Source organism: Apus apus, chromosome 2 (genome assembly GCF_020740795.1).
Source record: "Apus apus isolate bApuApu2 chromosome 2, bApuApu2.pri.cur, whole genome shotgun sequence".
Taxonomy (NCBI): domain Eukaryota; kingdom Metazoa; phylum Chordata; class Aves; order Apodiformes; family Apodidae; genus Apus; species Apus apus.
The window spans coordinates 45,687,084-45,698,834 of NC_067283.1; the positions used below are offsets into that span (position 1 = coordinate 45,687,084).

The window sequence follows — 11,751 nt, forward strand, 5'->3', positions numbered from 1 at the left end:
AACCTCAGATAATTAATAGGAAAACTCTTAACTTCTTACAAAACCCATACATTTGATTTTACAATACACATATAAATTTACAGAGGACATATAATCAGAAACTGCTCCGTTTAGTTCGGGATTGGTTTACTAGTAGATGCAAAATGGTATATTAAAATATATACATTATTTTTCCAAGTATTTGCAAAGAAATATGTTTGCAATAGATCTGTGACTAGAACTCTCACACAAAAGAATTGCTTTAATTGCATTTCAAGAAAAATGTTATCCTTAACACATTTTCAAAAGAGACTAGCTCATTGCATTTATGCTAAGTAATCTGTATGGTTTACAGCTCCCACGCAAAGACTGCAAACTTCATCTTCAGTGATTAGAATGTAAACAACTTATCTCACAACAGATGTACTCTACAAATCATTCATCCAGCAACCTAATCCAAGCGCGTGACCGAGTTTGTTTCCCATGCACTGCCTACAGGTATTTCAGGCATGCTGGAACAGGACAATGCTTCACTGGTCAGATCTTCAGGTAAAACAAACTCCATCAGCACAATCATTGTGCTGGCTCCACATGGATACAGCTCTAGTCACTATCTCTGCAACACACACATTCATGCATCTCCTACTGAAAACTCAGTGAACCTCAGTACATTGAAAAAGTGACTGCCTATTGCAATGTTACACTTGCGTTAAATCCCACCCCTGCACACCATTTCATAAATGACCAGCCAGTCATATATTGCAGAAAAGGCTGCTGCTCATTAGGAATCTGTTTGATTGCCCAGTTGCAGTGTCATTAGTCAATAGTAAATTAATGGACTGGTTTGGGTTGGAAGGGACCCTAAAGAACATCTAGTTCCAACCTCCCTGCCATGGGAAGGGACACCTCCCACATGACCAGGTTGCTCAAAGTATCATCCGACCTGGCCTTGAACACTTCCTGGGAGGGGGCATCCACAGCTTTCCTGGACAACCAGTTCCAGTGTCTCACCACCCTCATTGAAGCAGTATTTCTTCCAACACAGAGGAAAAAAGAGCAACAAATACTTATTTTCCCATGTTAAATCACAGAACCATATAATGCTGGTGAAATGCAGGATTCTGGTAAATATCAGTAGATTTCAGTGCACATTACCTCTGCAGAATATTTTAATTGAAACAAACCCAGATCCTATCAAGCTAAAAAAATTAAATACTAATCTTCCATTTTAGAAAAACAAAACAGCATCCCAATGATTTAACACTTTCCCAGTTAGGATTTCCAGCTACCTCCATATATGAAGAAATTACACAAATGCATTCCAAAGAATGGTTCCAATTTACTAAAGGAGCTCTAATCCTCTTTTGAAGGCATTCCCACTTATCCTTATTTAAGTATTCTAAAAAATATGACAATTCTTGTCTCTTCAGATGAAATAAATATGAAACTAATTTACTATTTTCTCATTAAGGCATTCTTTAAGAAAAATGTCTCCACCTTTTTCAACATACATTGTTCTCGTACTTAACCATATATACTAGTCGACTTTGTACACATCATATATATTTTCCCAATGTTCTCTCTCACTATTTATTATACAACAAATACACACTGTAGTCTTTTTCCTGGGAACAGTACATCTGAAAGTTTTTGCCTTCATTTTTCATGGCAACAGCCCATCATTCCTCATTGCCTTACAAACACTTTCAACCTGCCTGTATTGCTTCTAGCAGTTTAATGACTTGCTAACTAAGGCCAGTTCTACATCTATATGTTGAGATAAGATTAATTTCAATTACTCTTCCTTTTTGTTAGTTTGGAAATAGTGGAAGCAATTACTACTCAAAAATCTTATCCTAAACTTGCCTTGAATACCTGAAATGCATTCAATCCTACTTAGAATTTTGAGTTGGGGGAAAAGTTACCAGCCCCTGAACCTTCAAACTTGCAATATTAAAGCTAAATTCCAGAAAGAAAAAAAAAAAAATAAATCAACATAATAAGTTCAAAAGTATGCATACTAATATGTTTTTTTTCTAAAACATTATTTCTTCTTATGTACTGAAGAATTCCAGTAATTCCCTGAACATAGGGAAAAAATGTTCCATAAGTATATAAAATTTCATATATGCTAAGACATAATGTCATAGCTTATAACCATCACAATAAAGAAATCTTTAACAAATTGGACGACTGTGACAATGGCCAGAGACAACATCTAATCAACTAATTGCAAGAAGAATATCAATTATAAAGACTTTAATTCTAAGTGATGGAGAAATTAGCATGGTTAATAAAGTCTTTTTTAAGGTAAATATAAGTTACAGCAAGTCAATGTACCTCACTAACGCAATAGCTCTTAGTCTGACATACTGAGAAAATAGTTTGAGATCTTTAATGTCTCTTAATCGTACATGAAGGTTAAATTCTTTAGCTGCCCACCTTCAGTCATAAATAGATGTTCAAAGTGGTTAACACAACAGAAGATATATGTATTTATAGAAATTCAGACTGTTCTACAGGCACTTTAATACCCTTCAAAGTCATTTTTACATCAAATGTAAAAATAAGCTGAAATGCAAGATTTAAAAACTTTAAAAGACTTCCAGAACTTTTCTGCAAAAAAATATGCAGTTATGAAACTAAAAACTTGCTTTCATATTGGCTCTTATATTTCATTGCAATTATATTGTCTTTTCATTTTCTCCAAAGGTTTCTACTAAAGATACTTACTTCTCCTGTATTAAAAGTGAACACCTACAGCATCCTACTGGATGTAGACAATTATTTTTACTTTATTTTATCCCGTAGAAGCAGCAGCATGTCTTCATCTCTCTGAACAGAAATGTAGTGGGTATCTCCATGGTCATTATTGAAGAGAGATGAGCTACGTGCTGAAATAACATCTCCAGTGGTCTTAATAACAACTGAGAATAAAAAGTCCCTTCAAGAGCCCAGCTGGCTCAGTTTTTTTTTTGTGAGATCTTCTGGTCATTCAGACAAGTTAAGAAAGAATAGTACTACAGCAAAAATTGCTGTGTTGTTTTTTTTTCTCATTTCAAGTCTAACGCAGTTTTTTCTTTTTCCTGTAATTTTAAAATAATGAGAATGTATTTCTATACAGCAACTGCACATATTCAGTGCCCGGTGTGTTTGTCATTGGCATAAAATACATAGTATTTGGAAAGGCAGCGCACTGAATTATTCAGTGACAATACCTTTAAAAGTCTCATGAGTGGTGATAAAGCCAAGAAACACTACACTTCTGCAGTACTTGTTGAAAGGAAATGGCATGTTGTACCACAACCAGCAACTAACATTTATTTCTCCATTTCATCTTCTTTGTACGCTTTGAGGGTCTGATGCCTATACTCTTGAAGTGCTCCTTCTCTCTTGTACAATAGAGAGAATTCCTTCCTGAGTCTCATCCTACTCTTGCTTACGGCTATTTCTTTCCTTTTGTTACCTATCCTAAATTTGGGTATTATCATTCCATATTCCTCCTTCCTACTGTTTCCCACTGTTAACCATTCTCCCCCTACCAAATGTCTTCTCCCTTAACGTGGTTATCATTCAGGCCATGTTGTTCCCACACACCTTCCTTGCATCCTTCAAACTTCACCCGCCAGTCTTTACAGCAGAACACCAATTAGCATCCCAGCTGTAGACTGCAGGGACTAGGCTCTCAGTTACACCTTCTACCTACCAGAGAGAGAGAAGGGAGCGAGGCAGAAGTGATGGCAGGCATAGAGTGGACTGGGAAACAAAAAAACACAGAAGCTGAAGTGTGATTTCTCCTTGCAGATGTGGCAAGTAGTTAAGTCTTAGTGCACTTTGTAGAGTTGCACCCTCAGAGGACAGCAATCTGTACGTACGAGCAAGGCTGAAATACACAAGAATCAGCCACTACAGAACAGAAGCTTCTGAGTTACATGCAGGTGACCTAACATGTGACAGAATCCCCCGTTCATCTGACTTAAGAGCCCTCACAAGAATGGGTTTCCCTCCCAGCTGGCAGGGAGGAGCAGGATGTCCCCTTCAAGTCTGACAAAGGGCATCAACCTTTTGTCAGGAGCAGAAGTGAAAGGAGTTGATTTCTGTGGTGTCTTAGTTTTTTTCACCCTGACAGTTCCACCTAGCTGGTAGAGGGACCTTCAAGTCTCCTCTCATAGAAATGGTGTGGCCCACAGGTCTCATCCACAGTCATCAGTAGATTCAGGTAGCTGGTAGAGCATCACTTGCATCATTTGAGACAGCTTCTAATGATTTGTTATCAACTGTGAGTTCCGAACACCAATTTTAAATGTCTCAAATTTTGATATTCAAAGCTCCACGGGTCATTATCTATGCACTTGTAGCATATATTTTGACTAAGCCTTCACCTTCATGGATTTTGGAAAATACTAATTTCCTGACCAACTGCGATATTGAAACATAAAAACCCCACTCGTTCCTCCTGCTGATCTTTTCTTACCTGCATCCCTCTCATTTTCTGGAACCGAGCTACTGCATCGCTGATGGTGTAGACACGAACGTGGCCCATGTGAAGTTTTCCAGAAGGGTATGGGAACATAGAAAGCACATAAAATTTTGGTCTTGATTTCTAGAAAGAAATTTTTAGAAAGTTATAACTACGTATGTTAGCATTTCATTGAAACAAAATACATTATAAATTACACAATGCCATGAAGACAGGAGGTTCTGCTGGAACTGACACACATAAGCAAAGTTTCTAGGATCAAACTATTTGGGGCTGTAAAAGGAGATGTTTTACCAGACTTTGCTGCCATCTCACCAACTTACATTGAAAATAGTTTCTAATAAACTTTTACTCAACATAAGGTATGTTAAAATAAGCTTAACAAATCACTATTCCCTGCCACAGCATCTCTCCCTGATTATCTATGTGCTTCGAATCTGTCCCATAAAAAAAAATTAAAACATGGCATATTAAGTAAATGTTTTACTTCGTATTTACAACAAACACAGAGCACATTCAGGGCCAGGTGCTTTTTGTTAGCTGAACTGAAATAAACTCATTGAGTGACCAACTCAATCATTTGCAATTGCACTAATGTCCACTGAAATGAAACTGTTCAGTTCCATTATGTATGCCTAGATGCAAAGATATCTTACAAGCAGGATCTTGCATAGTGAAAAAGAAGTAAAATTTTCATTTAGTGAGGTTTGAGTAAATTGATGAGTTACAAAGAAATCAAACATCTCTCTCACATAAATTATTCCTAATAAATCTTGTTTACCGTTGAATTTATCATTGATACATGCTTGGTAAGTTCCTACATTATTCTTCTTATGTTGTAATTAAAAAGAATTATGGGCAGCTTTTACTACTCTGAACCAAACTCTATTTATATATATCAAATATTACTTATCACTTTTGTCCAATAGTAGCAAAACAAGACATAATCTGAGTATTTCACTGCAGCACTATATGCTATTTGCCTCTCAATATGAGGTGTTCTTAAATGTACTTCAACTCTATGGATAAAATGAAAATATAATTAAAAATACAGTTTAGAACTTTGCATATGTATGATACCTATGTTCACACGCATTATCAGATATTAAAAGATACAAGCCTAAAGTAATGCTTCCCCTGCTGCATGTATGCATCCACAGCATTTTCATCTCAGTTTTCTTCCTCAGAAGAAGCAAGTCCCTTTTCTCTCTTTGACAGAATCATTTTTTGGTTGGAGAGGGGGTACACTTCAGCAGAGAAGAAAAAACAAACAAGAGGCGGCACAAAAATGTCTTTACACCTATGTGGCTGAGCACAATTGTGAAGGCAAAAAGAGTCAGAGACCAAGATTACAATTGTTTTCAAGATCCTTTATTGCATAGGAAAACTTTTTTTCTGCAAGTCACTCATTGTTCCTAGGACACTGCAAACCAGAAATTATTCTTTAGAAATCATCTTCCCTTAACACAGATTTTAACGAGTCACAGTGTGTAGTGTAGTAATTTGTCATAACCATTGGGAAGAAGATCTTTAGAAAATTAATAGTTCACAAAAATTACAAACTTAGATGTTTCTTTCAATAATTTAAATAATTCATTCTTAAAGATGGCATAATATACAAGGAGAGAACTGATTACTTAAACACTCTACACTTAAAAGTCTACGCTCTACACTTTGCTGGTTATATTTTCCTCAACATTTTAAAATTACAATTTTCCCACCTATTTCGTCAACTGTTTTGAATAATGTGCTATCATATAAAAGTATTTTCCTCTGAAATGTAATATAAATTTCATCATTATAAGTCAAATGTACTAAGTAATTGTCAGTTAATTTAATGCTGAGAAAACATAAATAGGAAACATGTAATTTCCAAATTTCACATAATGCTTACATCAGTCTCTGAAATTTTGCAGAACTGATCCTTTATTCTTGGAAGCCACCAATTTTCGACTCTTTTTCTTGTCTCCAACCCATAGCTTTTTTCCCATTTCCCCGTCTCACTGTAAATAGTTCTGACACAAGCAGGTACCGGTCTTCTCTGCCATTTAATTAACCCCAGGAAGACATTTAGTTGTCTCTTCAAACATGAGGAACAAGTGCCAACTCTCTGATAAACTGACTGCATTCTTAAGGTTGTATCTGAAAAAGACAAAAATATGTATTTCAGTCTACAGTATGTAACAGGAATTCAGTGGTGATTATGATTATACAGAAGTTTTGTAGCTGTGAAATATATTTCAGTTTGATTTAGATGACGTGGCTGTTTTCCATGGTACTCGCATTTTATTCCCATGTGTTTGTATTATAAAAGCATTTATTTTTTAGCCAAGAGAACTAACTGTGGCCCTTGCATGGAACAAAACTGTTCTGTTAGATTTCTTCTCTAATAAGATCTAATTCTTGTATTCAATATCCCATAAAAGCAGAATCAGCCAGCTGAAGGTTCAACAAAATCAGCTGCCTGAACAGAAGATGGCTAACAGGGTGCTAGTTAAAGTTTAGAATGAAACAGGGAGAAGAGGAACTTGGATTAAATTGTCCTGTAAAACTGCTGAACTTCTCATCACTGAAAAGAGATGAGGAAGGATGATTATAATTACTAGATTTCAACTAGATATTCTAAATTGACTGTTTGGCTTGCTAGTTAAGTTTCCTGCAAAAACTATGTAAGAAACTTGCACTGTTCAGACAAGATTTAATTCAGCAAGTCAAGCAAATAAAGAAATCCAGTTCACTTTCAATTAAAAATCCAGTTAAAATAATTCCTCGTATGCTTTAGAGTGAAGTTTCTAAAATAAAACTACTCAGATCTGAGAAAGATCAGACAGTATGCAAATGCAGGATCAGTCTCAATAAGATATGTACTGATTTTGCATCCTACAATAAGAAATACGACATTGAAAAAAACACAACCTACTCTGAGATTTCTTCCTCATCTTTTACCTCTAATTCCTTTTTTAAAAGCTTGTTTCTTTATTTACATCAATACTTCCTATACTCTAAGGTTGGGGTTTTTTTTCAGTTTTTGGCCTATACACCAAAGCTAGCTTGGACTGTTGTACCAAGCTAGCTATTTCAGCCAGTTCATAATTTTTCTTGCAGTTTCTTAAATCAGTTAAATCTGCTGCAGAGAATCTCTGTATAAGTAACAGTTGTATTTATTTATTTCCCATAAGATAGCAACATTATCAGTAGAAATAACTGCTATACCACCTAATTAGGTCAGTCCCCAGCATAACTAGTGGGAGTAACACTTCTTAAACATTCACCACATACGCATACACAAGTCCTCATCGACTGCATCATTATGTATCAACAGAACTGCACCTTCACTCTCTTACAAGCAGGTTGGTTTAAACACTTTTTCATTTACATAAGTCATACCAGTGCTTTGAATTCTTTGCTGCTAATCTCTAAAATGTCTCTCATTTGTAGTAATAACAATTCCAGGGCTGAACTCAGGATTTCCAGTGCAGGTGCATATGAGTTATTCAGAGGACACCTAATTTCTCCCTCTCCTATGCCCCCCATAACCTTACACTTATTCACGTAGAGCAAAATTAACAAGAGTATTTCAGTACTTCATAAAATCATAGAATGGTTTGAGTTGGAAGGGACCTAGAAGATCATCGAGTTCCAACCCCCCTGCATGGGCAGGGATACCTCCCACTAGATCAGGCTGCTCAGAGCCCCATCCAACCTGGCCTCGAACACTTCCAGGGATGGAGCTTCCACAACTTCCCTGGGAAACCCGTTCCAGTGCCTCACCACCCTCACACTAAAGAATTTCCTCCTAATGTCTAATCTAAATCTCCCCTTTTCCAGTTTTGATCATTTACCTCTTGTCCTCTCACTACAAGCCCTTGTAAAAAGCCCTTCCTCAGACTTCCTGTAGGTCCCCTTCAGGCACTGGAAGACTGCTACAAGGTCTCCCCAGAGCCTTCTCTTCACTGTTTTGCTTATTTTTATGCCTTATTTTCTTATTACTTACATCTTATTTCTACTACTTCGATTTATTTTATCACAGCAAGGAGCACTTTCTTACGGCAGGCCACTTTCCGCGTTGCCGATGTACAAAAGGTGTATTTTAAAACACAGTAGTTATACGTATTCGAATCCTTCGGTGAAGAGAGGCAGCAAAGACACAAGCTGGACCTGGCGACTGCACACACCTCAAGAGATGCCTGCCTGCCAATGCCACACCTGCAAGGGTGTATTTGGGTCAGAGCCGTGGGTGCAAGTGGGAAAGGGGCCACAGCCTAGGTCATACAACATTAGATCAAAGCTCGCACAAACACAGGGAATTCCACGATAGGGAGGAGACTTCTGGCCCCTTTCCTGCCCGCAGATCCCCTCATGAACAAGATGTGATCCCCATCAAGTCAGGCCCTGGGCCAAGCAGACACGCAGCACACGCAAGAGACGCGCCCCTCAGCTGCTTCGCCTCTCCCGGCCTGTGCGGGTCTTTCCAGGAGCACGCTGCCAACCCAAACCGCCCAGCTCTGCTAGGTGTGCCCCGGAGGGAGGAGGAAGGGGCTGGCCTGACTGAGAAACCAAAGTTCAGACCCAGCGACAGAGCGGAGGAGGCCTTTACTAAACGAAAGCACTGGAAATCGCTTGGTAAAGGCCAGCACACTTCACTCATCCTGCACCTGGGCCAGGCCAATTTCCTTCCTCTCCCTGAGGCTCAAATTTTAATCGAACAAACAAACAACAAAACACCTCCCCGCAGCCCCTCCCTCCTGCAGCTTATGAGGGAAAGCCCTGTGGGGGCGAGCCGCGGCTGGAGAAGCGGGACGGGGAGCAGGCAGGTCCCTCCGCCAGGCAGAGGGGGCGGGAGGCTCGGGGAGGGGTGTTGCGGGGCACGGGGCGGCTGGCAGGGAGGCTCGGGAGAGGTGTTGCGGGGCACGGGGCGGCTGGCAGGGAGGCTCGGGGAGGGGGGCTGCGGGGCACGGGGCGGCTGGCAGGGAGGCTCGGGGAGGGGTGTTGCGGGGCACGGGGCGGCTGGCAGGGAGGCTCGGGAGGGGTGTTGCGGGGCACGGGGCGGCTGGCAGGGAGGCTCGGGGAGCGGGCGAGGGGAAGCGCGGCGGGGCGGGAAGGGCCGGGCGGCCGTTGCAGCCGTTGGGCTGACGCGGGGGAGCCGTTACCTGCGCGCGGGAGCCCGCCGCCCGCCCCCCTCAGCTCCCCGGCCTGGCCGCGGGCGCCGCCATCTCGCTCCCCACGGCGGGGCAGGCGGGGCGCATGCGCGGCGCCGCCCCCCCCCCCCCCCGCGCGTGCGCTGCGGGGAGCGGGTCCCTGCGGGGCTGAGGCGGGTCCCTGTGGGGCAGGCGGGTCCGGCGTCTGGCGGCCCTGTAGCTGTGGGGCTCCTGGCCTCTCAGCCCTGCAGGCGTTTCAGTCGGTGTTTGAGGAGGACGGAGGGTGAAATCAGGCTGGTCAGTGGAGGAGCATGTGGGAGCACTCCTAAGGGTCCGAGAGAGCTGCTGCTGGGCGGCGTGAGGCTGAGTTGGTCGCTGTATCTTTGCGTTTCAGATCTTTTTTAGCATGCAAACCTGGAGACTCGACAGTAAATAAAAAGATTAAGTTAACTGGGATTTACTCGCTGCATAAAGTGCAAAAAAATTTGATTAATTCTGCTTGCTTCCACAGCATATAGAGATAACTCTAAAGTGACCGTACAGTTTAGGGCTAGATCTCAGCAGCATCTTGTCTTCAAGAGTTTTATTTCCCTTCTGTAATTTTTTATTAAAGAGGTAGGTTCTGAAATAAAGCAAATAGTTATTTTTTAATGTCTTTTTAACTAATGAGGGGAAAAAAAGCAGAAGTCAATAAAGACAATCTAGGGCAGTGTAATTAATTCTACCTGTGGCTGGAAAACATCATTTTATCCTGTTGTTAACACTGTGTAGTTCAGAGTTGGTTTTAATTGTTGCCAGTAACAGCCCCCGAGGAACAAAAAATTCTTCTTCTCTTCTCTTCTCTTCTCTTCTCTTCTCTTCTCTTCTCTTCTCTTCTCTTCTCTTCTCTTCTCTTCTCTTCTCTTCTCTTCTCTGTGGATTGTGCCCTTTTGCTGCTGGCACCTGTTGATTTTTTTTTTATTAGTATTTTCTTAATTTTTAAACTTGTTTTCTTCACTGTGGTGTTTCCAGCAGAGTTTAAACCAACACGTACTGTTTATGCAATGCACTGCGTTTACAGTAAGTTGAACCTTTTTGAACTCTAGAGATAGGGGCTTTTTACTCGGCTAAAAATAAGTATTTACTAAGTATAAGTTTTCTGCTTGGTTGTGTGGACCTTCCAATTGAGCTTAAGTTATAACCTTTTCACTGCAAAACCAAACTGAGAGCAGATGATTTCCCTCACACCAGCCCTGATCTCTCCAGATATATGTGGGGCCACTGGAGGGCTTGTGTCCCTACTCACTCCCTGCCCTCTGCAGGGGTTACTGCCTGGTGGGAGAGACAGACTAGCAAGCAGTGTATCCACCCTCTGCCTGGTGCATTTAGATGAACCTCAGTTGAACTGAATTTTTATTCAGCACTGTGCTATGGCAACTCACAGCTCTGATTGGTGATCCTTGTTGCATTCAACTCGGGCAACTGAGGGGTTCCCACTTCCAGAGAGAAGGGACCTCACATGGAGGATCTGTCTCCCCTTGTTTGCAAATGAAAGACTCTACTTTTTGTGCACGGGGCCTTTCACCTTGGCTGGGACAATATGGTAGAGCTCAGAGTGAGTGAAGGTAGCAAAATAGGAGAATTACATTATGTTGTCTTGAAAACATTTTTGAAAGTCCAGTCACTGCCTCAAATTTAGAATTATGATGTTTAAAATACATTTAAATCTCTGGGCTGTTCCAGTGCCTAATGTTAACATGTTGACCTATATTTCTCAAGGCCTGCCATCAAGATTATAGCTGATTGAGTAGTCAGACCTTTGTCTTACCTTTTTAATCCATCCATTTCACTAAAATACTGCTTTCTCATCCTGGCAATCTACTTAACGCATTTCATTTGCTTGAAGCTGAGGATAATCTGTTTAGATTAATACTAAATTAATCATGATCTTAAATGCTACAGAAGAAGATAGATGGATGCTATACACAAATGCAGACCTGCCATAACTCAGGAGCACTTCAGTTTGGGCCCATGTGGAGCCTCCAGAACCTCTGCCCTATCTTGCAACCACCCAAACTGAGCTTGGTTGAAGTCAGAAGTAGCTTGTGATACTGCTGAAATGTGTACTGCTGGAGGGGCTTATAAATGGGTGGAGGTGCAGTATTGTGTCACGTC

The 11,751-nt window shown here is 40.7% G+C and overlaps 1 protein-coding gene across 2 annotated transcripts in view; it reads right to left on the minus strand.

The window, feature by feature from the left end:
* LARS2 (leucyl-tRNA synthetase 2, mitochondrial) overlaps nt 1–9,693 on the minus strand; it is an 87,579-nt gene extending 77,886 nt beyond the window's left edge. The window contains exons 1-4 of one of the 2 annotated variants that reach the window (XM_051610563.1): nt 9,610–9,668; nt 8,454–8,665; nt 6,354–6,601; nt 4,454–4,582 (exon numbers count right to left, since the gene is read on the minus strand). In XM_051610563.1, the coding sequence (XP_051466523.1) occupies nt 4,454–4,582; nt 6,354–6,587 (363 nt within the window). In that variant the 5' untranslated portion in view covers nt 6,588–6,601; nt 8,454–8,665; nt 9,610–9,668. Of the gene's footprint in view, nt 1–4,453; nt 4,583–6,353; nt 6,602–8,453; nt 8,666–9,609 lie in introns of both variants that reach the window. The other variant, XM_051610564.1, reaches the window with a different exon arrangement.
* Nucleotides 9,694–11,751: the final 2,058 nt, after the last annotated feature.